This window comes from Selaginella moellendorffii, unplaced genomic scaffold (assembly GCF_000143415.4).
Source record: "Selaginella moellendorffii unplaced genomic scaffold, v1.0 SELMOscaffold_55, whole genome shotgun sequence".
Classification (NCBI taxonomy): Eukaryota; Viridiplantae; Streptophyta; class Lycopodiopsida; order Selaginellales; family Selaginellaceae; genus Selaginella; species Selaginella moellendorffii.
The window spans coordinates 925,309-952,616 of record NW_003314316.1 but is presented as its reverse complement, the minus strand read 5'-3'; the positions used below and the strand labels follow the sequence as shown (position 1 = coordinate 952,616).

The window sequence follows — 27,308 nt, the reverse complement described above, 5'->3', positions numbered from 1 at the left end:
ATCACACTTGGCATGATTGCGTTGCAACCAATCCATACCAAGAATGAGGTCAAAAGCTTGACTCGGCACCACCCACAACGACTGCAACTCAAGCTCGAGATCGCCCACACGCACAACCAGGTCCACCTCATCCCGTGCACATGCATGTGTACGGCCGTTGCCATAAAGAATGAAAACTGGTTCTGCCGCACGACGCAAGTGTAGACGACAACGTGTGGCAACAGGTCGAGCAATAGAAGATAAACTCGAACCTGTATCAACCAACACGGAGAGAATAATAGGAGACTTCTTGTTATAAAAACGAGCTTGGAAAGTAAACACTGGATGAACTGGTGCCGAGTGAACCCCTTGATGATACTCCCGAAAGAAAGATGGAGGGGTCACTGATTTATTCGCGCAAGGTCCCTCCATTACTCGCGCGACTCCTCGTTTCCCTGATGCATCTCGGTGTCCAGACCTTCCACTGTAGCAGCACCCAGGGGACGTTGCTGACGCCAAGGTCTCCACCCAGGAAATGGAGGTCGCCAATCCGGAAAACGATGGCAACGCCGATAAGTATGACCAACTTCATCACACGCCCAGCAGCGAACATCACGGCCACGACCACGACCACGTCCTCGCACTTGTCCTTGGACTCGAGTAGCAGCAGCATCAACCTCCATTGGAACAGGACCATCACCCATAGGAAGTGGAGTGGAAGGACGTGCAGCGAGAAGTGGAAGAGGCGACGTCTCATAATGTTGTGCCAAGCGAAGAGCATCGTCAAGGGTGGCAGGAGCAAGTGCATGCACAAGTCCGACAAGATTTTGACGAAGTGCTGGCCACAACATTCCTAGCTTGATCCGCTCCGACATATTTGGCTCCGCACGAAGCAAAAGACTTCGGAAACGAACGCCAAATTGCATCACCGACTCCGATAGCCCTTGGCGAAGACGATGCAATTGTTGGAAAGCATCATCACAATCATCGGCATGTCCGAAGGCGCGTTTGAAGACGTCCGGGAGAACACTCCAATCCCCACGAGTAGTTGCGCTCAAACCATTGTACCACTGCAATGCCGTCCCTTGGAAACACGTGGGAAACTCACGCAACCGTCGAGCATCATCCCAAGAATGATATGTGGCAATCACCGTAAAGTGATCGAACCAATGGTACACATCATCCCCAGGATTCCCGCGAAAGAACTCTGGCCGAACGCGAGGATTGGCACCAAGAGCAGGAGGAGTTGTACCATGTGCCGTGAACGCCGCCATCAACTGAGTTTGGTTGTTCAATTGCAAGCGCATAGCATCAAGCAATTGAACCAACTGCTGCTCTAGAGTCAAAGGAGGAGATTGCGGATCGGCCATGAAGATGAACGAAAAAGAAAGAGCAAAAGAAGAGAAATGACAAAAAAGCTGGAAAGAAATGGTAGATCTAGACAATGCAAAAAGCTAGATCGAAACCAAAATCCTGAAAGGAAAGAACAAAAGAAAGAAAATGGAAAAAGCTAGATCTAGACGATGCAAAAGCTAGATTTAAACCGAAATCCCAAATCCAAGCACTCCCCAAGGACAATCAAAGGTGCCCCTCATCTCCACCAATGTGAGTGCATGGAATATATAAAGGGAATACAGAAATGTGCATATCAATTAGCCCAAAAACCCTAGCTTATATACAGGAGCGAGTGGTCCGGATTGAAACCAATCCGACGGCTACCAAAATCTACTACGCTAATATTAGTATATATATATATATATATATATATATATATATATATATATATATATATATATATATATATATATATATATATATATATATATATATATATATATATATATATATATATATATATATATATATATATATCAACTAAAGTTTGTGATACGATCGGCCACCAGAACCATAAATATTTAATCTGAATCATGCTCAATTCTTCCAAAGGTGTATTGACCTTCTACTCTTTACCACAATTATATTTCCACTTATTAAATGTACTTTTATCAATTTCCACAATTCTTCTTGGACCACCAATCTTTTGATTACCTTGTTGTAATGTGATAACACAAATATCACTACAAAAGTTGTACCAATTTGTTATTATATGCTCACTTTTAATATTACACTTAATATGAGTTTGATCTTGTGGCATTTTAATGCACTAATAATACATCATTCTAAGAATTTGAGCAAATGTGAAATTATTATTTGCAAACCAAATACTAATTCTAAGAGATCTTGTGGTATTGCAATTTTTACAATTCCACTTCAGACCATTTTTACAACCTCGATTATTAGATTGATATCTTATTGGCTGATGACATTTTTCACATTCTCTCTCTTCTGGAAGAAGACCAACTGTAATACAAAAAGTAAAAGAATTTACTTTACTATTAGTTCTCTCAATAAGATCAGAAAAAGAAAAATTACTATTTTAAGCATGATCTACATTTTCCAATCTAGCCATAATACTAAAGGGAAAACCTAAACCAAGTGTAAGTTAAATACTTATAAATTATAGCCGTTCATTCACTTAATTATAAAATTATAGTCATTAACATATCTGTTAACAACATCTACTAATTAAAGTTTAATGTTATTAATTTAGTGTGCCATGGAAGGAGGAGTTAGCGTGTAAAGGGGTAGCCATGTAAGAGAGGGGGCAGGTAGAGATTGCTTGCATTACTTTTCCATCATGGCCAGCCTGAAATACGAAATATAATTCAAGTGTATTATACTTATCCTAGCGATTCTCGAGTGTGGGAAACACATTTGGATTCATGTGCCCTTAGCCTTTGCTTGGTGTACTAGCAGCTGTCTAGCAACGAAAAAAGCAGCAGCAGCAAATTCTCCCCAAAAAGTTGATCCAAAACATCTTTCAATCAAATGGAAGATGATCTCTTAAAACTTTGAAACAACCAATGGGTTTTGTTAGAGTAAAAATTATATAAATTCATTTTTAGAAAAATTATTGTGCATTGCACTTAGTTTGCTTAATAGTAGTGTTATTTTTATTTAGTATTTTAAAATAATCTAATTGATCAATATGTTTATAATTTATAAATCAAGATTAAGGAATTTGAGGGTTTCATATTTTAATTTATAATACAAATTAATCTTAATGAATAATAGTATAGTGAGTTAAGGGACCCTTGGTAAAGTATTCTAAAATAATCAAGCATATTTTAAATATACCTTAATTCCCTTTGATTTTTCTTTTAGGTAAACCAAAAATCGTCTTAAAGGATATTCTCGGCGCGGGTGGGTTTAGGGTTCTTGGGACAAGAATTAGGGTTCTTCCGTTCTTACCAGATTGCACGAGAAGTAAATGAAGAAGCTCATTTAAGAACACATAATATCAATGTAAATTTTATTACCAGAAGATTCTAAAATAAATTCAAAAGATTCTATTGTAACTAACTGGAACCCTACAAACGGTCAAGAAGCAATGTGGCAGGGCGATGGAGCTCGGGAGCTGGATTCTTTTCGACTACTCCTTGGCCATCACTACACTAGGAGCTCCGGATTCTCGCGCATGGAGATCGGCAGGGCCTGTCTAGGGTTTGATCCAGCTCGTTGAAGGATGTGATCGAGGTAAGTTCTTGGTGAGTAGTCGCGGATTGATGGAGCTATCCTCTTAGGCGCGAATGGAGGTGGATCAGCAGGGCCAGAGATCTTCGTCCGGTGGTCTGCCGCTCAGCTTCTACATCCGCAGCGCGAGATTGTGCCTGAAAAAGGCGACGCTAGCTCGGCTCCAGCCAAATTCTCCCGAGAGCAGCGGTGGCAGCGAGGAGGAGCTCCAGCATTTGAGAAGGTTTGAGGCTCTGGTAGCGTGCGCTTTGCCGGCACACAAGGAGTACTGCGAGAGACGTGGTGACAAGGCGGTGAGAGAGCTCCATGTTGGATTGGTAGAGGCACGGCGAAGAATCCAGGAGCTCTTGGAGGGCGTTGGAGAGAAATCTGGGAAGTCGCAGTCACAGTCACAGAAGAAGAAGGCTGTATCATCGTCGACATCGCCTACGAAGAAAGCAGCGTCTCCAAAGCGAGCGGCTTCTCCGACCAAGAAGGCTGGATCTCCGAAAAAGCTCGCTGGTTCTTCTCCGAAGAAATCCCGGCCTGGCTCTCCGAGAAAGTTGTCGTCCTCGTCGAGAGCTCCGAGCCGGCCCAAGGCAGCAACCACGGTGGAGAAGAAACTCTCGCGGCCAGTTAAGTCGCCTCGAGAGACACCACTGCTCAAGCCTCAGCAGCAAGCTTCGAAGCAAACCAACGCTGCGAAGCGGGCAGAGTCGCCGGGGAAGAGGAGGCCTGGCTCTCCAAAGAAGAAGACTGATCACTCGCCACCATCGCCACCAGGTGAAAATGGTGGTAAGCTAGAGTTCGAGGAGACTGAGGCCACCGTGGATGTTTCGAAACTCAGGAAGAGGCCCAAGGGAACGGCCTTGAAGGATTGGGAGGCGAAGCTACACGATGTCTACACGTTTGCTGACGAGAAGCCGCCGGTTTACTACTTGCCAAAGAAACTACCGAGTGCTCTTCAGAAAAATCGAAGAACGGTTGAGAGCAGTGAGTCTGGGACTGCTCCTCCTGCGAGGCTTCCAGCTTCTGGAGTCCGGGACTCGACGCGTTCTTTGCCGACAGGTACTTCACTCTTCCATTCAAGTTTTGTTGCCTTTTAACGTGGGATTGGATCCAGGGAAGTCGGATAAACTCTTCAGTGATGCCGCGGATCAGAGGAAAGAAAGATCCGGCCAGTTTGATCTCCGAAAGAGTTACGACGATATCGGCAGCGCACGCCGTGATCGTCACAAGCTCTTAGATGATACTGACGAGTACTACAGAAGCAGGACAGAGGAGTCCGAGCCAGTCTTGCAAAGAAGCCGCAGGAACTCGGGGTTGAAAAGAGGTTTTTTGGACAGAGGATCAGGGAATACAAGAGAAGATAGAGTCTGGGACAACTTCGTGTATGAGAAAAGCCAGAAGCTGGACGCTCGAGCTCCTCCAGGGAAGGTTTCGGATGACAAGTCACTCTCGTTGTCATACGATGGTGCTGACACTTCAGAGAGTCGCACTGTTCTTTACGATGAGAGCAAGAATGGGAACGTCAAGATTGTTAGAGATCTCCGAGGCTCGCTAGATGGTTTTAGAATACGTCTCGAGGAAGAAGGGAAAAGATGGCGGGGACGAGTTAATGCGTTGGAGAAAGAGATAGAGTTTTTGAGGGATGAGACCGAAGGCGATCTTGTGGTTCTTCGGCGGAACGTACAGGAGGAAGCCAAGAAGCGCGAGAACTTCTCGCACAAGCTGGTGAATTCGGTGGATGCTCTTGAGGAGAGTATAGTGAAGGACATGGACGGGCTAAGAGTGGAGATTTCGAAGAAAGGTGACAGGCACTGGATGGAAAATGTGATCAAGGAGACGGTGGAGAAGTGTCTCTCTGACAGGACGGAGACGAAAGAGAAGCCTTTGAAAGACGAGCTCCGTCTTCTCAAGGCGGAGGTGGAGCTACTTTCGAGAGGAAGGGTGGAGCTCGAGAGTCACTTTGAGCAGATCGCTCAAATCGTGGAGAACGACAGGGAAACCATCAGCACGGAGCAGATAAACATCAGGACCGAGAATGGCTACTTGAGGAAACAGCTCCAGAGCATGAAGAAGGAGGGACTTCAGGCAAGAGTGGAGGCGGACGAGTTTCGAAAAGGATGTGAGTCGGACATGGACGAGCTAAAGCACGTCCTCGGCAAGCTCAAGGACGAAGCCATGCAGATGAAAATCGACTTCCAAGGCTTGAAAGGCCTGGAGGAGACGTTCAAAGTCGACAGGGGGAGCATGAGAAGATCGGCTGACAGGATCCGGGACGAGGCCTCGCAGGAGAAGATGCTGATCATGGACCGAGTCGAGAATCTGTCCAAGCTCTACCTCGGCGGCCTGGACGAGGTGAGAATGGACGTGTTGAACGTCAAGATCAAGTGCCAGGACAAGGTGGAGGAACTGGAGGACCAGCTGAGGGAATTCAAGCAGAGGCAGGAGAGCGTTCCGTGCTCTAGATCTTCTTCCAGAGGAGCCGCGAGTTTCGAGGAGGTTGAGTCAAGGATGGCTCACTTGGAGAGCAAACAGGAGCTCATGCATATGGCCGGGCTGGAGGAGTCGAGGATGGCGCTGTTCAACCTCGACATGAAGTGCCAGGACAAGATCGAGGCGATCGAGCAGCAGCTGAAAGAAGTGAGGCGACGCTCGATAGATTCTCCCGCCGCAAGCCGGAACACTTCCAGGGACATCATGATCGACGACTTGGAGTCGAGGCTATCGAGCATGGAAAGGAAGCAGGACACGCACAGATATATGCTCGAGGACGCGGTGGCGATCGCCGAGAAGGAGAAACGTTTAGCATCGGCAGCAGCGTCGGACGCAGCAGCAGCAGCGATCAAGGCCGAGGAAGCTCTCTCGGAAGTTTTGAAGCACTCCGACGATTCACTCACGAGCAGCAGATACAGGCGGACTGGGAGACTCCAGGAGAGCCTGGCGATGGAGAGGGACTCGTTCTCGGCGGCGGCGTGCGAGCTTAGGAGAACCAGCATCGACATGACGAGAGAGACCGAGTCGGCGGTTGAGGCAGCCGCAGAGGCCAAGCGAAGAGCCGAGGAGCTCCAGGAGCGGCTCAGGGACGCCGTGTGTGAAGTTGATAGGCAGAGGAGCATGGCTGCCGAGTTTGCTGCCAAGGCGTCCTCGGTTTCGTCCGAGGCTCGCGACTTGCTGGACGAGATGGCGGGCATGAGGAAAACTCTGGCCGAGAACACCAGCAGTGATCATATGGACAGCGACCGGACGCACGAAACCGCGAAGCTCTTGACGGACTTGGAGAAGAGGATGGACGCGCTGGAGCAGTCGAGTAGAAGCAAGAGCGCTGCGCCTGTGGAGAAGGAAAAGGTGGCGAAGTCGCAAGTGAAAGGAAAGCTCTCGAGCACGACCAAGAGAAGGCTGGAGAACGAAGAACTCCGGCTGGATACGAGAGTCACAAGCTTGGAAAGCCATCTAGAACACGTAGCTTCAGCGACGTACGCAAACATCAGGTACGAGAAAGAACAATCTTCTCTATTTCTTTGCAAGAATCTCACAAGCTCTTCGAACAGGATGCTCGACACGAAAGTGGAGCACGTAAGCGTCAGCGCTCAGTCGGCGCTGGAGGGCGCCTCGGTCGCGGAGAGGAAATGCGGAGCGCTCGGGGCGGAGCTCGTCAAAGTGTTCCGGGTGCTAGCGTCGTTCAAGAAGGACAACTCCGAGAGGCAATCCAGCATCACCAAGTCCAAGGAATCCAGCAGCCCCGTGCGGCGTCCACACTTTGCGTGCGACTCGTGCAAGCGAGCAGCGTCCACCATCCTCCACGGCTCGCTCGAGTTCCTGCCATCCTCGGAAGTGGTCAAGGCGAGGGAAGTGAAGAAGACGAACCTGAGGCTGTCGACGTCGGATTCCAAGTCTTTGGAGATGGCCGTGAGGGAAGAAGCCGACGAGTGCCTGGTCCACGGGAGGAAGATCCAGGAGAGGATAGCAAAGGTGGAGGAGAGTATACAAAACTATGGATCGACGAGGAGGAGCTGGGGGACGAGCGTTGCGACGCTTCTGGCCGAGGAAGATGGAAGCAAAGGATTGGAAGACATGAACTCGTGGGGTATAAGCTCGCGGGGGATTTGCGTGACGCAGGAGCCGGAACTTTGCTAGAGTCGGGAGCTTCTTTTTTCTTGTTCTTCCACCCAATTTTGGTGGTTCTTTCTTCTTCCAAGTGTACAGTGATGCAAAAACAATAGTCAGTTAACCAGTTTCTATGAAAACATGCCTTTGAAGTACTCGGCGTACTCGTCTTTGTCTCGCTCCTCGGATGGGCCTGTGCGAGGATGGGGGATTGGAAAAATAGAAAGAACTCGTGCGTACCTTGAGCAACGTTTTGATCATCGCCGCGAGGAGCTCTTCCGGGAGTGTCTTCCTCTTCTGAAACTCTGCAAGGACAATGTATCTTAATGACTAGCTATTGAAGAGCGAGCTTCTCACCTTCTTTTCTTCTTGGTTTCTTCTTTCTGCTCCTTTCTCATCTGCCGCTTCTTCTCCTTCTCCTTTTTGTAGTTAAGCTTGTACGCACAGCTGAGCACACGAAATGCACTCTTTAGCTGGTATCAAAAGATTAAAAACCATCTTATCTTACCCCGGACAGAGACGCAATTTTACCAGTGCTTGCTTGCTTTCACCAGCCTCCTTGTAGACAAAATTCACCTGCCAAACAAATGGTCGATATCCAGAAAACTAGAGGACCAGAAAACCAACAGCAAAGTGTGATCGGATCAAGCACAATGACAAATCCCAAGAAGGCTGCTACCTAAAGGTCTCCAAAAGGTGAGCTAGACGTGCCTCATAGCTGCAAAGCTCCTCTTTAGCATTGCAATCCTTGTTTCCACAGATAAACTGGCCTGGATAGTACAAAATGAAGATATTAGCTAAACAAGGTTCTACTTCGAATGTTTGCTTACCTTTCCCAGCGATGACTTCTTTCTCAGTCCGCCACCTCAAGCCCACCTGTGATTGTAGAGCTGTGTTATTTTTTTTGCTTGGCAAGAGAAGTAAAACAAACCTTGCTTTCTTTGTAGCGGGACATGTCTGCTAAACAATATCTAAGGCAATGGTCACGATTAGCCAGCGAAAACGCATTCAGCAAACATACTCTTTGAAAAGCTTGTCATAGTAGCGTTTAGCAAGCCGCTGCTCCCAGCTTCTTTCCGAATCGTCTTCTTCCGAGCGTATGAATCTACAGGCCATGGAAGCAAGCAACAGTGAGTTCTGATACCTGCACTGAAAAGAAAAATGTGAAGAGACCTGTAAGTTTCTCGCAAAGTGTCTGCATCGGTTTTTATCGGCCGGATGGGCTGCTGCGATGGAGCTCCATAATGGTGAACTGTTTTGCAAAAGCAAGAGAATTAAACACTAAGAAAAATTGATATGAACAGAATTTTCGGAGATGTGTAGCCCTCTGCCAAAACAATATTGGCGAGCGTTGTTCCAACTCCAGTGACCAAGTGTTGAGATGAGAAGAACAACAAGAGCTCACAGCTCAGGAGCTCTTTCTAAAGTATCTCTCATCTAACTCTCTCGTAAAACTTCACGAGAAGAGCCAGCGCAACCATAGTTCTCACATTGAAAAACATTCGCAAGTATAGCTCTATCGAAATTTATATCACAAGCACATCTACAAAGGAAGAAAAAAATCGAGACATTCTAGCACGAGAAAGGAAAAAAGAAATCTCAAGAACATATCATAATCTCTATCGAAACTTAAATCACAAGCACATCACTATACGAAGGAAGAAAACAATCGAGGGACTCTAGCACGAGCAAGGAAAAAAATTCCCAAGAACATACCATAATCGCGCATGAACTTCTTGTGCCGCTCGTAAGCATTCAATCCCTTGATGTATGAATCGAAGTGCCTAGAACAAAGAATGCCGGAATAGATCAAGGAAACAAGCAAGATAAGATCGAGCTCACTGCTTTCGTTGCTGGCGAGCGAAAACCTCCTCCTGGAGTGCGCCGAAGGAAGCCATGACGATCGCGCTCGATAATCTAGGGCAAAAGAAAAAAAGCCCTAGAAACAGAGTAATTTGGCTATGGCCGATGATGGGCACCATCGACCACAAGGATGGTCTTCTTACACGAAAACGATGTACGGTATGGGCATCGACCAGGCTGCCATTGATCCATTCCCGCCATTAGGTACGGCACATTCTAGGGCGAGCCAAGCAGAGGAGATTCCAGCGAGCTACGCCAGCGCTGTGGATCCTTTCAATCGCGGCAGCGATGGAGAATCCGCGCCATTGCGCGAGGAAGAGCTCGCGGTGGGAGATTCGCAGGGCGCGGCTGCAAGCTCCTCCAGCTCCACCAGCGATTTGGCTATGGCGTCGAGCAGCGGCGATTCTTATCACCAGCTTCGCAAGGATGCGATCAAAGCGTCAAGGTAGAGCGATGCCGCTTCTAGATTCTGGATCGATCGACTCGAAATATTTTGATGTGTTCTTGGATTGGATCGAGCAGGCTGATGAGCCGGCACGCGCGATCCGCCGCCACTGCATTCCAGCGCGGCGATCATCACAGGGCCAAGGAGCTGTCACGGCAGAGCCGGCAAGAACGCGCGCTCGCAGAGAAGCTCAACTTGGAGGCCGCCGCGGAGATCATGAAACTCCGGAACCAGGAGGCCGCGCTTCCGGCAGGGACGATCGATTTGCACGGGCTCCATGTTCGCGAGGCAGTGGCTGTTCTCCAGCAAAGGCTAGCGGAGCTCGAGGATCAAATCTCTTCCTCCTTACACAGGAGCCATCTCACAGTCATCACAGGTAAGTTACTTCTTTCTAATAGCTTGTTCGTTCTCTTGCATCCATTGATCTTTCTTTTTGGTTCTCTCTCTCTTTTCCAGGAACTGGATCGCACAGTCGCGATGGGCCTGCGATTCCCACTGCCGTGACCAACTTTCTCATCACTAACAAGTATCACCCTCGCACCACACCAGCTCTTTGTATCTTTTCACACCTTTTCTCATCTCACAGCTACAGATACACGGAGCCACGACCCGGAATGATCTCCGTTCAACTAAAAATAAGGAAAGAGATTCTCTGAAGTTTCTTAACTTACCATGTACTCTTCCAGCATCATCGCGACTTGTATACATACGTAATCGATTTTCTCAGGCAAGCTGATTTTTTTCTCATATTTTGATTTTTGTCTTCATAGCGCAAGTGTCTCAGTTTCGATTCTTTGACGCTTTTCTTCTAAGAACGAAAAGAAAGAGCTTCACTAACATTCAGCTAGTCCAACATTATTCGTAATCTAGTTTCTCAGGTAAGCTGAACTTTTTCCTCCACCCGCAGATTATCATCTCGTCGGGAGAGTCCGTGTGGATAAAGCTTGAACGAGCTTCCATAAGCTGTGAAGATTGATCGAACCAATCCAGTTAAAGCTTGCAAGTCCCGTGAGTTTTTCCTGGTGAAAAGTTCTACAAACCTCTATATACTTGTGAAGTGCTTCAAGCTTTTCAGGGAAAGCGAATCCCATAATCTGGCCCAGTGCTACTCGAGCGTGTCGGAGCTTCGGTGCTACAGTGAAATCCGAGTCTGTTGGCTTTTCTCCAGCAATGTATGGACCCTTTCACCACTCGATCCATGTAAGTGTTCCCAAAAGATTTGATTTCATCAACTTACTACTTACATGCTTTTGCAGGTGCTGATTAAACGATAGGAGTTCTTTTATCAGATCCTGTTTGGCTGGATGAGCTTGGTCTTTGGACTTGAGCCACTCGACGAACGTAGGAAAGATTCCCGATCCTCTGCGAGAAGAGAAAATATGCGGTGAGAATGTATCATTGTGGCAGTCGAACTTACACGTCTTTAAACTCGTCCGGAGTCTTTAGAGCAGGATTTGGAAACTTGGCCTCCAAGTGCTCGAAGATCCTCTCCGAGTCTTGGATCCATTCGGAGCCATCTCGCAAAACAGGCATAAGACCCGAGGGGTTCTTCTCCATGAACCTGTTGGCCACGACGATCTAACTAAACAAGGTGAAGCTGCAAATTCTAGTGTACCATGCAGGCTTGTCAGGACCTTCTTGAATGTACGTGGCTTTGTAAGGCAGCCTCTTCTCTGGTAAGAAGAAGAAAAACCAAGCCTGTTTATATCTCTTCTCCTTCGATGCTTACCTTCCAACTCCATGTAGATTCGCTGCGAGAAGGGGCCTGGAATCCATCAAAAACGATCGAGAACTAAGTATCAAAATCGAAGAGCTTACAATCGCCTCGCTGTGTGCTAGGATTCCCAGTTCCAGTGGCGGCCTTGCCGAAAACTTCGAGATCCACTCCAGCACTCGGTACAGCATGCGATGGCGGCTTGAGCGCATCGCCGTCAGCTCTATTCACCTCCTGGACTCTGGAAAAACGCGACGAATCTTGAGCGAGCTCGCGGAGAAAGAGATAAAACTCTCGAGCTTTTGGTACCTGGATGGCTCGGGGTGATACATTCTTTCAAGAACTCCGGAAGTTTTCACGCCAAGAAATCTAAGTAATTAGAGTTAAAGCTAAATAAGTACTAATTTGTCTTGAAATCAATCAAAACCTTAATTAATCGTTTGTTGCTAAACGCCTTTGTTAGCTACAAACTAGGAGTTAGGGTTCTTTCCTTGCTAGGGTTTCCTCCATGGCGCAATCCAGGCGACAGTGAGGTGGGGAGAGCTCTAGGTAGAATCGCGCGCTGGCTATGGCGGCCAATCAGAATGTGGATCTTAGCAGCGAGGTGCTGCGATTGATGCAGGCGACCGCGTCGATGAATGCCGCCATGAGCGCGCAGCAGCAGCCCTCGCCGTCGGCGGCCGCGGTCCAGGCCATCGCCAAGCAGCAGTTCCAATTCCAGCAGGCGCTCATGGTCCAGCAGATGATGGCATCGCAGCAAGCCGCCGTCCGCGCCGCCAATCTCAAGGTAGCCTCGGACCTTGCGGTTGCTCGAGCGGCATTGATCAGCAAGCAGCTCAAATCCGACGACCCTAGCGCTGGCGATGAGGAGGAGAAAGCCGCAGCTGCGAGCAAATCCAAGTAAGCTCTCTCTCCCTCTCTCGATTTTTCCTTCCTTTGTTCTTCGAGGACTAACCGGGGAAAGAAATTTTTTGTTTCCACAGGCAATCTCCAGATTCGTTTAGAAGTTCCAGATCGAGGTCTCGGTCTCCTGCTCGGCACCACCACCGAAGAAACTCGCCGCCGCCTCGTCACAGGCGACGATCACTCTCGGGTTCTCCAGTGAGGTACCGAAGCGAGCGTTTCGGAAGGAGTGGTCGCTACCGCGGTAGTGATCGAAGGTACTCGTATCATAGAGGTGGTGGCGAGGATCACTACAGGGGCAGTCGTTCTTCGTATAGACCATCCAGGGACAGGGACTATAACCAGCGGGCTTCTACGTCCCACCGGCGGTCCCGGAGGAGTGTGTCGCCACCGCACAGGAGAGACGATGGCAAGAGGCGGAGGCACCGTTCTGTGAGCCCAGAGGATCGCAAAAGTCCTCCCTTGAAAGACAAAGAAGAGGTGGAGAACAATGAGAGAAAGCCCGACTCTCCTCGAAAGGACCCAGTGACTTGCGATGAGACGATCGGGAACGAAGAACTCCAAGGGAAAGTGGACGATGATCCGAAAGTGGTAGCAAGCACAGGAGGTCCTCCTGACGAGGAAACGATGGCTTCTCCAGAGGTAAGTTTGAGGTCTCCTTTCCTTCCAAAGTCTGCTGACCGGCACAGAGGAAGCAATGAGAGAGCGGAGATGGTTTGCGAAGAGCCAGATAGAACTCCGCCACCACCACCACCAGCGGAACTACACGGTAGTGGTGATGCTCTAGAGAAGCAAGAGAGCCGGAAGCACCAGCGAGACGATGGAAAGCATAAAGACGATGGAAACGAAAGGGAACAAAGGAAGAAGCACAGGAATGGTAGCTCGGCGTCACAGGACGGATCCAGCAAGCGACGAAGGCCAAAGTCTACTCCGGTTTCCAGCTCTACTTCCGATGGCTGATCGAATGAATCTCCAGAAGGCTTCGTCCGCCGATGATCGAACGAGTGGCTGCATGGAGGTAAGTTCCCTGGCAATTTTTTGTGATCTTGCGGAGCGTCGTTCTCTTCGCAAAGGTCGCTCGTCACCACCTCCCTTGTACATGAAAAACCCAAGTTAAGTGGAGTAGTATGAATCGTTTCTATGAATCGTTTCGTCTGCCAGAGACACAAGCTTTAATGCTGGCAATGTACCGAGATTTATATGAAACGATGGTTCGTGTTCTGTGTATCATCACAGCTCTCAAACCAGAACGAAATAGTAACGGACTTTGAATGAAGCAACATAGGCTTACATGACTAGGATCTTGTGTCGTGTGGTTTGGACGTGGCTTCTCCTTCTCTGGTACTGCTATCGCAAGTGTTCTCTGTGGGAGCTGGAGCTGGAGCTGGAACTTCCGCGCTAGCATCTCCTCCTCCTCTTTCGTCACTGTCCTCCTCGGACTTGCTAGCTGACGTTCTATAGCTCGATTCAACCGGTTCTTTACTTTGCTGCTCCGCATCATTCTTTGGAACCTTGATCTCGAGCAGTCGCTCCACAGGGCACCTACAAATCGGGCAGCGGTTCGTCTGGAACCTCAGCACTTTGGCGCACTCGCTACACATACACTGCAAGAAGAAAAAAAAAAAAAAAAAAAGAGCTATGAAAACCAGAAGTATATAGCCAGCCTACCATGTGTCTGCAAGGAAGAACTGTCGTGTCCCTGGGCTCAGACATGCAAATCACACATTCTTTTCCCGAGTCGTCAAAGTTGGCCCCGCTGCCACCACCGCTATTCTCGATCCCGTAAATCTCCTGGAGCTCGTAGCGCACACCCTCCACCCAGATGATCTGCTTGATCACCCGGACACCATACTCTCCACCATCTTTGCGCTCCACAACGGCATGAGTCGTCTGGGAATGGACCCATTTTGGCAGAGGAGCACCCAGCGGCTCGGTGTCTCGGGATGGAGCATCAGCCGGTGGATCTCTGGAATAAGTCTCGGCTCGCACAACGAGGGCATAAGTTTCGTCCTGTCCCTCGTGAGCTAAGTCCTCGTCCTCGAAAAGAGACAAGTCTATCCCTGTTCCAGGTGCTTGCCGGAATTTTTGTCCCAGACCTTTGTCAAAGGGGACCTTGACAGGATCAAACACTTGCGGCTTCATGGGTGTCAAGCTGCAATTCACACCTTCCTTGGCCACAAAAAAAATACATATACTGCATAGCAAACACAAACAAAGTTAGCAAAGTGATACCAAAACGAAGTTTCTAAAGAAGAAAAGAACAAGAGCTTTTACTTACTTGCCAGGAACCGTGGCATCGAACGAGAAAGCTACGAGATAAAAACCCGGATTTTCCTCGTCCTTCTCGATTCTCAAGGTGGCCTTGCGGAGATTGACGTCGTTGCGAATCGTGTTTGCTTTCTGGTGATGGGCGACTGGGATAGCGGCGGCGGCGGTGGCGCTGCCAGGAATTTGAGGAGAAACTCCCACCGGACTCACGGGACGATAGCCTGGAGGAGGAACGTTCATCATGTACTGCCCATTGCTGGGCATGAATCCCTGCTGGTAGATTTGCGGGCCCATGGCTGCTGGAAGAGGTCCATGGTAGCTGGGAGAATAGAAATATGGCCCCAGCGATGCCGGGCCAGAGCTTCCAGCGATCGGCAGGACGCCGCCATGCGGAGGAGATCCTACCCTTGGATGCGGCTGCTGCTGCTGAGAGCTGCGAGAATTCCTCCTGTTGCTGGGACCGTTCCCCATCGAGGAAGATTTCTTTGCTTCTTCACGACGCTCGCGCTTGATCCTCCTCCTCAGCTGCAGCGCCGATCGCCGCGGCGAGCTCCATCGCTCTCCTCCACGAACCCTATATTTCGGGAGTACGATGGCGATCGCGTGCAATCCAGCGATGGCGACGAGAGAGTAGCGAGGGAGGGCGGCATGCGCCGCGACGAGGAGCTCCCGCTGGAAGGATGGATCGATCGTGGAAACCCTAATCTGGCGAAATGAAGAGACTGAGACGAAAGGCCGCAATGTGGCGATACAACATTGTAAATTCCATGCAAACATTCAAAGAATACAAAGATGCCGCCACTTATTATCGCACCGACTAACAGAATCTGCCCTATACTTCTAAAGAACATTCCGTGAAACTAACAGAATATTTCTCTCTTTCAGGTCTTTCCATTTCTAGGGTTCTTGGGCGAAATGGCTATGGCGCTGTGCGCGAGATTCATTCGCAGTTCAAGGGCGTCCACGCGCAGCATCTCCACTGCGCTGGATCTGGATCACACCTCCAAATGGATGCACGTAAGTGTGGCTACATTCGATTCTCTCGATTCTCCCTGAAATTCTTCTATGGAAATCTGATAGAACAAGGAGAAGAAATCGCCGATGCAACTCATCAGCGAGGTACCACCGATTGTTGTCCACGATCGAATCGTAGCTTGCATAGGAGGTATAATCTCGCGGCACCGCGATAGAATTCTTCCAGTTTTCTCATGGATTCCTGCGTTCTTCCAGGGAATAATTTAGCGCTAGGGCATCCGGTGGAGTTTATTTGCTTGGATCTTCCACATCCCCAAGTGTGCAAATACTGTGGCCTTAGATATGTACAAGACCATCACCACTAGTAACAAAGGGTAAAAGGGAAATAACCATGATTCTTTGGATATACTTTTTCCGTCAGTTAGCGATTCTGCCTGGATATTCTGTGAAGGTGAGGCGTGGAGGCATCCAGGCCCTTCATCTTCTCACTGTCGTGTCATCCATTATCGAGCCATCGACGAATGACACGCGGCCACGTTACTGCGCAGGGATTTGCTATGGAGTTTTTTGAGCAGCTTGGCGCCGAGAGCTCGGGAGCAAGGCGCTAGGGTTCTTGGAGAAATCTCGCGACGCGCGCTCGACCGGTAAGCCACTCCCGGACGCCTAGCCGTGGAAATTCTCAGGAAAATCGTGGCAATGCGCGATGGATGAGCCACATCTGGTGAGGATTATCGCGTGAAACCGGTGAGTGAGGCAGGGATTTCGTCGCCGCTGGGCATGGAGCAGCACCAGGGCACGGCGCCGGCCATCGGGCAGCCGATGCAAGCGGGATTTCCAGCGCCGCCGGGCGGGGGAGCGCCAGGAACTCCCATGGCGGCTGGTCAGGTTCCAGGAGCAGCGCAGTCGGCCGTGGCATTCCAGCAAGCGCTAGGTTACCAGCAAATGCAGCAGCAGCACCAGCAGCAGCTCCAGCAATTCTGGCAGGGACAGATGCAAGAAATCGAGCAAGTGAACGATTTCAAGAACCACCAGCTTCCACTGGCCCGGATCAAGAAGATCATGAAGGCCGACGAGGACGTGAGGATGATCTCGGCGGAGGCACCAGTGCTCTTCGCAAAGGCGTGCGAGATGTTCATCTTGGAGCTCACGCTGCGCTCCTGGATCCACACCGAGGAGAACAAGCGGCGGACGCTGCAGAAGAACGACATCGCCGCGGCGATCACTCGCACGGACATCTTCGACTTTCTGGTGGATATAGTTCCCAGGGACGAGCTCAAGGAGGAGACTCTGGGAGTGACTCGAGCAGCCATGCCGGTTGGGCCTCCAGGGGATCCAATGCAGTACCCGGGGTTGTACTACGTGCCTCCAGCGGCGCAGGGACAGGCGGCGGCGGGGGCGTCGCCGCTTGGATCGCCGGTTGTGGGAAGACCAGCAATGCCAGTTGATCCAGCGATGTTTTCTCAGCAGCGGCCGCAGGGAATTCCCGGTCCTTACATGACCCAGCAGCAAATGTGGCCGCAGCAACCAGCGACCTCGAATTCGTCCGGGGCTCCGGCATCAAGCTCCTAGAATCCACCAAGTAAGCTTCATCCTTCCTCTCTCGTTCGTCTCTTTGTAAGGTTTCTCGCCATTCTTCTCTTTGTAAGTTTTCCCGCCATTCTTCTCTTCTTAAGTTCTTTCTCTCTCTTTTGAGTTCTCCATGGTACTTTTCATATCTCTTTGTGAAGTTTTCTCTCGTTCTTTTGTCTTGACATTCTTTTCTTGTCTCTATCTTTTTATCGTCTGTTTTTCTCCCAATCTCTCCATACGTGTTCTTCCTTTAAGTTCTCCATTATCCCATGGAAGTTCTCATCTCTCCTCTCTTGGATTGACAAATGGTGGCGAGCAGGCTATTGGCAATAACTCTAAGACAATGATATAAACTTCTCTAATACCATACTCCATTTTAAATTTGCCATTGGCGGGCGCTAGGGTTTTAGCAAAGAGGAGCGGCGCCTTGGATCGGTGAGTGTCTGTCTCTTGCGCCTCGATCGCAATGGCGCTGCGCGATTAGCCGCAAGCGCTGGGGTTTTAGCTAGATCTTGGCGCCGCTGTGAGATTTTCGAGCATTCGAAGTCCCGCCTTCTACTGCTCTTGAGAGATTTTAGTCCCTTTTGAGAGATTTCTCGAGCCTCGTGACGAAATTTTCTTTTGACCTTAGTGGATGGCTAGCTCTTTGTTTCACTAGCTTCGTTTACACGTAGATGAGCTAAAGTTCTCGGTCTTTTGGAAATTTCTACAGCCTCGTGCCGAGAAATTTCGTTTTGAGCTTTCCATGGCTAGCTCTTTCTTGCTTCTTTTTCGTTCTTCGCATGAAGACGAGCTAAAAGATCTCGGTCTTAGGACTAGTGCTTTTCCCTTCTTGCTGCATTTTCATTTTAAGACAGCACTTTCCCAGTGTAAGTCTAGAGTTTGTCGACCATTAAAGGTGAGGTAGAGCTCTCGCTGTGCATGGGTTTTGTTTCATCCTGTTCGCTGCGCTCCATAACTGTACTTTGCTTTTGCAAGCAGATCGGCTTCTGGGAATATTGGCGCTGGTAGTGGTCCCGAAAAGGCTGCGGATATCTCAATCAGGTTTGGGTGGTGGTGAGTGTGGCTCTCTCGATTTGATATTTCTGGAGAGCGATAGCTTGAAAGTTGGTCCCTCCTGGCTGGAGGGGCATTTCTCCAATTCTCTCCAGCTTTATGCTGTGTGTTTCTCTTTTTGTTTTCTTGCGATTAACCATATGCAGCAGCCTTTCCAGGCGTTGCAGATTGAGTGCATTTGCCTCGATTCTTCTTTGCTTGAAGCATATCTACTGGGTGATTGTAGAAGATACAACTACTAATGTCTCATGACATGTATCTGGCAGGAACTTATTACAGCGACGACTGCTGGTGGCTCTGGCAACAAGCGCGGGCGACATGGTGTCGCAGCTGCAACTCTGCAGGGATTACTAATGTGGCAAACAGATAAGTAGCGAAGCGGCATCTCTTGCTTGCTCCATTCCATTTTACGTCCAGTCTTTATGGGCACAGCGTGATGTTTACGTCTTTGGTACTACTCTCTGTCTATCTGAAGTCACCAAAGTCTTTTCTTTTTTCTTTTTTCTGAAGTGTTTGGGTGGGAAGCAAGAATAAAGGACAAGGACTAGTTGTGCTTTAGCCATCCTTGTTGGGGGTCTGTCTATGTCTAAACTTGTGGTTTAAGTGGTCCGGTGTGCTACTTGAACTTTGGATTTTAAGTGGTCCTGTGTGCTACTTGTGCTTTGGACTCTACTGATTTGAGATTGTGTTGGTCTTTGCAGTAAAAGTTGGCTGGTCTAAAGGTGCTCTGCCATGTTTGTCGTTTTTTTTTGCAAATTTTTCTCTCACGTTTTTTCGTTTTTTTCTTTTTCTATTTATCTCATTGCTGCATTCTGTCTGAATGTTCTTCATGTAAACGCACTTTTCTAACTTGAGGCTCGTCCGGCCGCGTCATTCATTCTGGCGCAAATAAAGATACCAGGTCATTGGGCTTTTGCCGCTCCGCTTCCTCTTCTTGAAATATGCTGCATACGTACGCATATCGTAATGCTTGTTTTACAAGTGGATCTGCCTGTTAAGGGATGAACCGTATGCCATGCGTGTTGCTAGCTTCCTTTCTTAGTGGCTTTGCTAAAAGCGTGGTTCAGGTGCACGATGTCCGAAAGGTTGGACCGTGAAGCAGCGCTTAAACAGTTCATAATGGTGTTACGGAGGACACAGCAAAAGGGCCATTCTGTGAGGCAAGGCAAGCATTATTTCTTTTCTTCTTGAAACGAGGCAAGTAAATTCTGTATTCCAGTAACTGGATCCTGTTCAAGTTTATGAACTGATCCTAAAGGTAAGATTCATGCTATAAAAAAAGGAACTTCCAATTTAGTGCTTTCTTTCCGCGGCTGTGACTAACTTTTTCTCCTCTTCTTTTTTTAATAAACAAGAGAATAGCATGATATGGAAATGTCTTCCTCTCTAAAATTCAGCCAGGGATTGCAGAGTGCCAACAGATATGAGGAAGACTGGCTGATGTTGTCGAACTGCCAGACCAGGCACTGCCATGGCAAGGACGATTGAAGAAGAAAGGTAAGCTTGTCTTTCCATTAACTCAGTTTTTCTTTTAGTCTAGGAGGAAGAGGTTCCCCTGGGCAGGGAGGGAGACCTCTGAAGTAGCTGTCTATGGTTTGGAATTATTACCGAGGCATCGCTTTGCATGCATGACTTTTCAGTGTGCTGGTCTGGTGTGACCGTCACGTTCCAAAGCGTGGTCCGCAGGATTTCTCCATGTCTTTTGTACAAATGCCAAAAGGAAATGCAGGCTGATGTGAGCTTGGCTTTGCTTCCTGCAGGGATCGCAATGCTCGCTGCAGTGACGATGCGATGCCGATGAGATGAGAGCTGCTTTCTTTCTGGGTTACAATTGGACATATGCGATGCGACAAGCGTGGACAGAGGCCGCATGCTGATTCCCAATGCGGATGTTAAATCCCCAAGCTTTCTAGAAGAGGTGGCTTTCTTTATTCCTCGCTTGTGTTTGCTGGCCCCAATAGGTACTTTGAACTCGTTGTTCGTCACCTTCCTTTATTCACTTGGTCACTTTGCTTTTTATTTTACTGATTCTTTTTTCTTTTGTTTTTGTGTCCAGGAATCGATCATGCTACTGGCTCCTGTGCTTCCTTCGGATTTGAAAAGCCTTTGTAAAGGTGCGTGCCACTGCTTCACCAAATGGTACAGCCCCTCCCCTCCCTTGTTCCACTAACTTAAGCTCGGATTTTGTGGATATCACGACTGACGACAGACGTGTTTCGTTTCAGGACACTCGAAAATCATGGAGTTTACTTTGTCCAGATGCCTTAACGCGCAAACTCTCAGATGCCTTAAAGCATCCATTTGGTTTCCATCATCGTCTTACAACAACAGGCTTGTCGGTAGTATTTTATGGTTCGTATGCATCTCATCTTTCCCTGGTTTCCTGTCAGTGGGTTATAAGTGGATTTGGAGAAGATCCTGCTCAAAGGAATCTTACACAAGGTTGAGCGTGACTGGAGCAGTTTTCGAGTGACATATCGCCCCAAATGCTTTCTAAAGCTTTGGACTATTCGAGGACCACTGAGTAGTTAACAGAGATGGGTGGACAGCTACCAAAGGGAGACGGGGGGTCAGTTGTCTCTTTGTTTTTTATACGCAACCAAGATCGTGTCTCTAACTCTGCTAAATTGCGGCCTCAGGATCGGCATCTCGTGAGTGTTGGAATTGGAAGATGCCGCTGCTGCTGAAGATAAGACTTGCGGAGGAAACGAGCCACGTGGAAGAAGCGCAATTGATGGTTTGTCGGCCATGCTTTTGTCAAACTTGGGAGATTCGGCTTTGAAACAATTGAGCTGAGAGATCCAGTCCAGTGAGCAAAAGGTGAGTCGTTATCTTCCGAGGATCTAGCTTGCAATGGATTACGGTTCATGAAATTTCACCTTTTCACTTTGCTTTGTTGCCTCACAGGGAGTTTACTCGCAATGTGGACGTAGTAAAAGACACGGAAAAGCAATCAAGCTGGTGAACTGCAAATTGTGTGACCTTACTCGATTCATACTGCGCAAGTTGCAACAAGGAGGGAAATGGTCGGTGACTTGACTCGCCCGAGGAGGAGGACTCCGAGTGCGTGCGGTGCGGCCACAAAACTCGAGTGTTATCCTCGACGCTGCTTTAAAGGTATGCCAAGTACAATGACAAATCTCCTCATGCTTCTGTGTCTTGACAAGGGTGACAATTCAACAGGTAAACAAAGAAGAAGACCCTTCCCTACGTGTGCTGCGCCGGGCGGAGCTCAAAAAACAGCACACACTCACACACACAGACACGGACGGTCTGCCGACTGTTCGTACTGTGGACCAACTTGTGTTGTGTGTGTGAGTGTGGGGTGGTTTTTATGAGCTCGCCCACGCACACACCCCACACACTCAAAGAAATGCCACTGCTGCTGGCTACACTACCGCTTCTGCTTTGCACTGAACTTAACGAGGGGAGAAGCAACCTTAGATTTGCCTTTTGCGTGGAATGAAGAGGAAAGAATAATATTTTATAAGGCACAACATGGATCATTTACTATGTGAGGTATATATATATCTATAGGTGCTTGGAGGTACGTAGAAGGCAAGCAGCTTTAAGTTTAAAGCTGAGAGAGGTACATTCTCCACTTTGTTTGTTGCATTTTTCGTTGTTGTTTCTCTCACTCATGCCCTGTTTTGTTCTGTAGTTGTCATTTCCCAGCTCACCTCGTCGGCGGAGGTACGGAGTGTTCGCCATGGACGCCGACAAGCCGAGATTTTGAGGATTTTCTTATTTCTTCCAGTTTGACTCGGGGAGGCATGGTAAAATCTTTCGGGCGAAATGCTCTGCCCGTACTTTCCTAGGCTTGGAAATGCTCACAAAAGTTCCTTTCTTGTTCTGTATCGGTTGCAGAATTAAGGGGAGTAAAGGCCGCTTGCTTGCAGCGACCACAAGGAAGCCGAGAAGGAAAAGGAAAAAATCCAGATAAGCGTAGTAAGATCATCGTAAAGGAGTGCTCTAATGGCTAGCTGACCACAGATACCTCGTCCTCGTCTTGCTCGTCGCCATCGTCGTCATCGTCGGACGCTGTGGTGGTGGTGGCGGTGGTGGTAACCGCGGCGGCCGCAGTAGCCGCAGCCGCAGCCGCACGCCTTCCAGCGTCGGCCCCAGCGTCGGCCAGCGCCGCGTGCCCGAGCCCAAACGCGCGGATGTGATCCTTGAGCGAGCGCTTGTGCTTGAAGTCGGAGCCGCAGATGCAGTACCACAGCTTGCCGCAGTTCTTCTCGTGCGTCCGCCAGTCGCCGCGGACGGCAAACGGTTTGCCGCACTTGCGGCAGGGGAAAGGCTTGATGCCGTGCTTGCGCTTGTAGTGCGTCTGGAGGGTGCGGAAGTCCTTGAGGGGCTTGGCTCGCGGGTGGTCGACGTGGTTGCGGCACCCCACCGCGCAGCAGTAGCAGGGCAGCCGGAGCATTGCGGTGGGCTGCGTGCCGCGCAGTGACTCGGGGCCGCGGCGGTACTGGGATCCATGCCCCCACATATGCATCTGTTCAGTCACACACAGGTAAGAGAAAAATGAGATTTTTAAGTCATGGATACGTATATAATTTTAAATTTTTTTTCTTCAGAAAAATGCATGCTCTGATCATGGAAGACCCAATCAATCAATCCAGCAATCATCAATGGGGAATGTTTGTCTCACCCAGGCAAGCAGCTCAAGCAGCTCAAGAAATCTCAAGCAGCTCAATTAGGTGAGCTGTTTATCTTTTCTTTTCTTTTTTTCTGATGAAAATGGAAAGGTGATGGAAAGATTGGACACACAGAGTGATGTATGAAAGAAAAAAAAGGCAGATAGATACAGCCTTGGAACATCTAGAAAGAGAAGGAAAAGAGAGAAAACAATAGCAATGCCAATGCAATGTCACATTATACATCAACTGAAACCAACCAATGGACATGGATATGAACTGTTCAAGATTCAATCTTTCAGTGTTCAGAAATGTTCAAGCGCACTATGAACAATGAAGAAAAAAGAAAAAGAGAAAAAAGAACAAAAAAAAAGAAAAAAACACACACACACGCACAAGCACACTACACAAGTCCATACCTGCATGTTGTTGTAGCGGTTGAAGGTCTTGCTGCACACGGGGCACGAGAACTGCGTCGGGCCGACGAGAATCTGCGCGGGCGTTGGTATCCAGTAGTGGCCGTGTGGCAAACGAGATCTCGACTCCCGCAGCAGCTGCTCCTTGTACACGGGCACCGTCTGGTTCTCCTTCTGCTTCTGCTTGTTCCCGGAGCTGCAGCTGCTGCTCCCCACTCCACCTGGACTAGCGCCCACTCCTCGATGATGATCATATCCACCACCTTGGAAACTGCCATTGCTGCTGATTTGGAGCGGTGATGGCGCTATTGCCATGATCCCCAAGCTGCCTCTGCTACTACTGCTCACCACCATCTTGTCACCACCACTGGGATCTTGGCCTTGCTCGCTCTCCGAGTCGGACGACGAGGACGATGAATCGTCGGACTGGACAGGCAAGATTGCAGTCTTGATCATGACTGGTTGGTGCCGATGCTGCTGGAGCTTGTATGGTATGGTGTCCTCCTCCTCCTCCTCCGTGGTGGTGATGGTGGATCCGGCGGAAGCGCTGGTAGCCAGGCTCCAAAATGGAATGGGCTTTGTTGTGACGACGAGCTGACGATCTCGAACATGGTTGTCTTCTTTGTCTTGGGCAGCAGCAGTGCCATCTTGTTCGTCTTGTCGGAGATCTTGTTCGTCTTCCTCTTCTTCTTCTTGGGAAGCGTCGCAGGGAGGACAGCACTCGCCATCGTCGTCTCTGGCCAGCAAATTCAGCTCCTGGGGAGCTTGCTGCTGCAATCTTGCGAACGGCAGCCAATTGCTATAGCAGAGATCGAATTCCCGGCCGCTGCTGCTGCTTGCGCTGCTGCTGCTGCTGACAATGGTGGTGGGACTTGGATTTGGATTCGCTATCAACGCCGCTAGCTGTGGTGGCGACGAGGAGCTGAGCTTTAGACCGCTCCTCACGAGCGCTCCGCGAGACGAGGCCTCCATGAAGGGAATGGCGACGGGGAGAGTGGACACGATTGCCGGTGCCTGCTGATGCCCCAAACCCAGCTTGAATCTCTCCGACACCCCGAGTGGCATCACCATATAGCCCTCTCGCTCGCGCTCTCGAAGATGATCATCCTCGACTTCTCGCCTTTGCGTATTGTTCTTGAGCTCTCCATGATGGTGGTGGTTTCCAAACTGGTGGTGATGCACAAACTCTTGCTGCTGCTGCTGCTGCTGCTGCTTGAGCTCGAAGTGATGGAGCTGCTGTTGCTGCTGCCGCTGGTAGCTCATCTTCACCCACATCTAAATCTTCCTCTCTATCCGAGCTATCTGTCAAAGATACCCCTCGATCCCAGCCAGCTTAAGTTGGCGCTAACCTTAAAGATCAATCAATCACTTGTCTCACTCTCTCTCTCTCTCTCTCTCTCTCTCTCTCTCTCTAGAAACAAGAGAACTTCCTCCATTTTAAAAACATGCAGGGAAGATAGCGGACGAACCACCTTCGGATTCCTCACAACCGCTCACTTTTCTTCCTTGCTTTGTGTGTGTTCTTGTTCCGCTTTCTCTCTATCTCCCTCTCTATCCTTGGATCAGTACTCCTCTTTCATGAATTGGCGGCCTTGAATGAAGAATGAGAACGTGAAAGAATGGAAGAAGGGAGCAGCAACAGCTCCATGAATCCGAGAGCCGGGCATTTTGTCGACACGTCCTTGAATTCCTCTCTCTCTCGCCTTTCACTCACATCCCTCTTGTCGATATTCCTCGGCCAGCCGCCTCTGCACAGCCAGCGGCAGAACAAGAACAAGGATGAGCAGTCCAAGGAATAAAAACTCCAACATGGACGTGGAGCTGTTGCTCGCCCTTCTCTATCCATCCATCCTGCCTTGGAGTCTCAAAAAATTCTCTCTGGGACCAAAAAGAGCAGTAAGTACTCAGACTACTATGCAAAGTCGCTCTCTTTTTCCTCCCTCACTCTCTCTAGACTTCCGTTCTTTGAGTGTGAGAAAGAATGTGTGCGCTTGAGAGAGAAAGAATGAGTTTTGTGTTTTTGTGTGTCCAGCAGCTATGGATTGAGCAAACCCGCCATTAACAACCCAGAGAGGTGGATCAGTAATGGTTTAAGTCCAAGCCCGCATCTTTTGTTCCTTTCTTCTTCCTTGGTCGCTGTCATGGAGCTCTCTTTATAACTCTCCTCCATGCCAGATGAACGCGGAGCTGTGGTGTGGAGAGGGGGTGAAAGAAAGAGCTCTCCATGGCTGACTGAGGGTGGAGAAAATTCTAACACGTTGTGCTTGTGTTGCCAACATAAATTCCCTCGTATCAATCAATTTCCCGGTCCTAATCCATCAGAGTTGCAGGCGCCATAGTACTCGAGACCAACACAGGCAGAGCAGGGAGAAGAAAGGATGATATCAGACACGAGCACACCCGGAGCTCACACACCTCGCTGGAAAACCACACAAAACGAACGAGGAAGGAAGAAGGAAGTATGAGTAAACCTTATGTTAATACCTCCCATCAATCAATCACTCGCATATATCAATATCAATCGCTCGCGGAGCAGCGAGAACTCCGAGCAAGCAAGCTTTTTAGACGAGAAGAGAAACTTTTAAAAACGAAGGAAAGACGACGACTTTTGGAGTGCAGAGCAGAAGTATGCGATCTCTCTTCCGGTGGGAAGATCGCAAAGAACTTAAATGAAAAGATAAGGAGAGATTGATTGGGAGAGGTGAGAGCCAAGACCAGAGAGAAAGAAAGAGCTGCAAGCTGCCAAATTGAAGAGCGACCAATCTCAAATCATACGACAAGTGATCAGAGATGGATCAGAGCTGGGCTGAGCTGCTGCTACGCAAAGTACCACCTGCAATGCGCATGAGAATTAAAAAAGCTCCCCTTCTCAATCTCGCAACAGTCACGCCATAGATCAAAGCACAGTTGATCAAGCAAAGAACACACATACACGAACTTAGAGGTAACAAATCCACACAATATCACACAGAGACAAGAGTATACGAGCTCGCTCGGCGTGAATCAAGCTGGGAGGAAAGGAATAAGCTGAGAAAGAAAGGAGCCAACTAACAAGCTATATGCCTATGGACAAAGGCAACCAGGAAAGAAAGAAAAGAGCTCTCAGAGAGGAGGACAGTGTGAGAGACAGTTTCCCAAAACACCCAAAGCTACATTCGCTCACACGAGCCTAAAATACCAGCAAGGCAACAAAGAAAAAGAAGAATACACATTCAAGCTGGGGGCCGTATGGGCGTAGACAAAGTGGCTCCCAGCTTTAAGAGGGGCATACAAATACGATACGAATACCGGCAATTTGTGGAAAGGCTATACGGGAGATCTCTCTTTCACCCGGAGCTAAAAGTGGGACTGTGCGTACTTGAATGTATAAATTACTTACACAAGCCACTGCGAGACTATGTAAACAGTAGATGAATGAATGAATGATCACAGGACACATAACACAGCGCCGACGATTCGGAAATGGCAAGGCATGTTAACAAGCAAGTGCCTGCGACTGTGAAGTTATAGTAATGCGACTCATTTATGGAGAGATGGGGAATTGGGAGGCAAAGCGGCAAATACAAACAAGCCAGAGGGATGATGGGCGATGGATCAGAGCTCGACCCAGTTGACGATTTGACGATCGAAGACAACCCACAAGCACAAAACATCCAATTCAATCGACCCACCAGGTCAAACAAAATGCCCCTGCGCGGCACTGCATGCCTTACCACAGTGGGCGCGAGGTTGAAAGGAAGGCTATTCCCTCTTTGCTATATATATATACAAATTACACGACACAGCCAGCGGCGCCG

At 48.9% G+C, this 27,308-nt stretch overlaps 7 protein-coding genes and 3 long non-coding RNA genes across 20 annotated transcripts; 7 read left to right on the top strand and 3 right to left on the bottom strand.

The window, feature by feature from the left end:
- Positions 1-7,047: 7,047 nt before the first annotated feature.
- Positions 7,048-9,651, bottom strand: LOC9662361 (protein FRA10AC1). Its single transcript, XM_024687977.1, has 12 exons — positions 9,505-9,651; positions 9,379-9,446; positions 8,836-8,914; positions 8,684-8,767; positions 8,594-8,633; positions 8,493-8,538; positions 8,374-8,432; positions 8,171-8,238; positions 8,020-8,109; positions 7,903-7,967; positions 7,423-7,855; positions 7,048-7,374 (listed from the first exon to the last, which is right to left on the bottom strand). Exons 1-11 carry the CDS (start codon positions 9,642-9,644, stop codon positions 7,794-7,796), a joined length of 801 nt encoding a protein of 266 aa, XP_024543745.1. The 5' UTR covers positions 9,645-9,651; the 3' UTR covers positions 7,048-7,374; positions 7,423-7,793.
- LOC9662053 (smr domain-containing protein YPL199C) lies at positions 9,613-10,717 on the top strand. 3 transcript variants are annotated; one of them, XM_024687976.1, is made up of 4 exons: positions 9,613-9,970; positions 10,048-10,346; positions 10,427-10,496; positions 10,563-10,696. In XM_024687976.1, exons 1-4 carry the CDS (start codon positions 9,624-9,626, stop codon positions 10,624-10,626), a joined length of 780 nt encoding a protein of 259 aa, XP_024543744.1. In that variant the 5' UTR covers positions 9,613-9,623; the 3' UTR covers positions 10,627-10,696. The 3 variants fall into 3 exon arrangements, with proteins under 3 accessions (XP_024543744.1, XP_024543743.1, XP_024543742.1); XM_024687975.1 differs by having other exon boundaries at positions 10,557-10,696; XM_024687974.1 differs by having other exon boundaries at positions 10,427-10,717.
- A 249-nt stretch (positions 10,718-10,966) lies between these two features.
- LOC112350923 lies at positions 10,967-11,856 on the top strand. 2 transcript variants are annotated; one of them, XR_002993942.1, is made up of 5 exons: positions 10,967-10,978; positions 11,046-11,170; positions 11,227-11,354; positions 11,417-11,646; positions 11,717-11,856. It is a non-coding gene; the product is annotated as an uncharacterized LOC112350923 (long non-coding RNA). The 2 variants fall into 2 exon arrangements; XR_002993941.1 differs by lacking the exon at positions 10,967-10,978 and having other exon boundaries at positions 10,985-11,170.
- Positions 11,857-12,165: 309 nt separating this feature from the next.
- LOC9662052 (pre-mRNA-splicing factor srp2) lies at positions 12,166-13,811 on the top strand. 2 transcript variants are annotated; one of them, XM_024687973.1, is made up of 3 exons: positions 12,166-12,584; positions 12,668-13,229; positions 13,277-13,394. In XM_024687973.1, exons 1-3 carry the CDS (start codon positions 12,253-12,255, stop codon positions 13,286-13,288), a joined length of 906 nt encoding a protein of 301 aa, XP_024543741.1. In that variant the 5' UTR covers positions 12,166-12,252; the 3' UTR covers positions 13,289-13,394. The 2 variants fall into 2 exon arrangements, with proteins under 2 accessions (XP_024543741.1, XP_002982933.2); XM_002982887.2 differs by having other exon boundaries at positions 12,169-12,584; positions 12,668-13,811.
- Positions 13,723-15,632, bottom strand: LOC9662359 (probable E3 ubiquitin-protein ligase LUL2). The gene is made up of 3 exons (XM_002982766.2): positions 14,866-15,632; positions 14,256-14,781; positions 13,723-14,191 (listed from the first exon to the last, which is right to left on the bottom strand). The coding sequence occupies exons 1-3, from the start codon at positions 15,630-15,632 to the stop codon at positions 13,883-13,885; spliced, it is 1,602 nt and encodes a 533-aa protein (XP_002982812.2). The 3' UTR covers positions 13,723-13,882.
- Positions 15,633-15,740: 108 nt separating this feature from the next.
- LOC9662358 (NADH dehydrogenase [ubiquinone] iron-sulfur protein 6, mitochondrial) lies at positions 15,741-16,234 on the top strand. Its single transcript, XM_002982886.3, has 3 exons — positions 15,741-15,872; positions 15,936-16,020; positions 16,086-16,234. Exons 1-3 carry the CDS (start codon positions 15,771-15,773, stop codon positions 16,193-16,195), a joined length of 297 nt encoding a protein of 98 aa, XP_002982932.2. The 5' UTR covers positions 15,741-15,770; the 3' UTR covers positions 16,196-16,234.
- Positions 16,235-16,335: 101 nt separating this feature from the next.
- LOC9662357 (nuclear transcription factor Y subunit C-2) lies at positions 16,336-17,502 on the top strand. Its single transcript, XM_002982885.2, has one exon. The coding sequence runs from the start codon at positions 16,608-16,610 to the stop codon at positions 17,397-17,399; it is 792 nt and encodes a 263-aa protein (XP_002982931.2). The 5' UTR covers positions 16,336-16,607; the 3' UTR covers positions 17,400-17,502.
- A 219-nt stretch (positions 17,503-17,721) lies between these two features.
- LOC9662051 lies at positions 17,722-22,303 on the top strand. Of its 7 annotated transcripts, XR_002993937.1 has the most exons (13): positions 17,722-17,834; positions 18,381-18,443; positions 18,722-19,356; positions 19,523-19,713; positions 19,811-19,952; positions 20,216-20,416; positions 20,512-20,594; positions 20,681-20,794; positions 20,846-21,024; positions 21,095-21,275; positions 21,363-21,572; positions 21,639-22,044; positions 22,117-22,303. It is a non-coding gene; the product is annotated as an uncharacterized LOC9662051 (long non-coding RNA). The 7 variants fall into 7 exon arrangements; XR_002993938.1 differs by having other exon boundaries at positions 18,722-19,713; positions 20,216-20,373; XR_002993935.1 differs by having other exon boundaries at positions 18,722-19,713; positions 20,512-20,569.
- Positions 22,283-27,134, bottom strand: LOC9662050. The gene is made up of 2 exons (XM_002982765.2): positions 23,515-27,134; positions 22,283-22,953 (listed from the first exon to the last, which is right to left on the bottom strand). The coding sequence occupies exons 1-2, from the start codon at positions 24,784-24,786 to the stop codon at positions 22,435-22,437; spliced, it is 1,791 nt and encodes a 596-aa protein (XP_002982811.2). The 5' UTR covers positions 24,787-27,134; the 3' UTR covers positions 22,283-22,434.
- Positions 22,862-23,389, top strand: LOC112350922. The gene is made up of 2 exons (XR_002993940.1): positions 22,862-22,971; positions 23,036-23,389. It is a non-coding gene; the product is annotated as an uncharacterized LOC112350922 (long non-coding RNA).
- Positions 27,135-27,308: the final 174 nt, after the last annotated feature.

Coding starts and splice junctions, on each gene's coding strand:
- LOC9662359 (XM_002982766.2), bottom strand. CDS start 15,632: ATGTTTGCATGGAATTTACAATGTTGTATCGCCACATTGCGGCCTTTC. Junction 14,782..14,865: donor GATGCCACGGTTCCTGGCAA/GTAAGTAAAAGC, acceptor TTTGCTATGCAG/TATATGTATTTTTTTTGTGG. Junction 14,192..14,255: donor TTCTTCCTTGCAGACACATG/GTAGGCTGGCTA, acceptor TTCTTCTTGCAG/TGTATGTGTAGCGAGTGCGC.
- LOC9662361 (XM_024687977.1), bottom strand. CDS start 9,644: ATGGTGCCCATCATCGGCCATAGCCAAATTACTCTGTTTCTAGGGCTT. Junction 8,768..8,835: donor ACTTTGCGAGAAACTTACAG/GTCTCTTCACAT, acceptor CATGGCCTGTAG/ATTCATACGCTCGGAAGAAG. Junction 8,634..8,683: donor TATGACAAGCTTTTCAAAGA/GTATGTTTGCTG, acceptor CCATTGCCTTAG/ATATTGTTTAGCAGACATGT.
- LOC9662358 (XM_002982886.3), top strand. CDS start 15,771: ATGGCTATGGCGCTGTGCGCGAGATTCATTCGCAGTTCAAGGGCGTCC. Junction 15,873..15,935: donor ACACCTCCAAATGGATGCAC/GTAAGTGTGGCT, acceptor GAAATCTGATAG/AACAAGGAGAAGAAATCGCC. Junction 16,021..16,085: donor AATCGTAGCTTGCATAGGAG/GTATAATCTCGC, acceptor GCGTTCTTCCAG/GGAATAATTTAGCGCTAGGG.
- LOC9662357 (XM_002982885.2), top strand. CDS start 16,608: ATGGAGCAGCACCAGGGCACGGCGCCGGCCATCGGGCAGCCGATGCAA.
- LOC9662050 (XM_002982765.2), bottom strand. CDS start 24,786: ATGTGGGTGAAGATGAGCTACCAGCGGCAGCAGCAACAGCAGCTCCAT. Junction 22,954..23,514: donor ACCGCTACAACAACATGCAG/GTATGGACTTGT, acceptor GTGACTGAACAG/ATGCATATGTGGGGGCATGG.
- LOC9662052 (XM_002982887.2), top strand. CDS start 12,253: ATGGCGGCCAATCAGAATGTGGATCTTAGCAGCGAGGTGCTGCGATTG. Junction 12,585..12,667: donor GCAGCTGCGAGCAAATCCAA/GTAAGCTCTCTC, acceptor TTGTTTCCACAG/GCAATCTCCAGATTCGTTTA.
- LOC9662053 (XM_024687974.1), top strand. CDS start 9,624: ATGGCCGATGATGGGCACCATCGACCACAAGGATGGTCTTCTTACACG. Junction 9,971..10,047: donor GATGCGATCAAAGCGTCAAG/GTAGAGCGATGC, acceptor TGGATCGAGCAG/GCTGATGAGCCGGCACGCGC. Junction 10,347..10,426: donor CCATCTCACAGTCATCACAG/GTAAGTTACTTC, acceptor TCTCTTTTCCAG/GAACTGGATCGCACAGTCGC.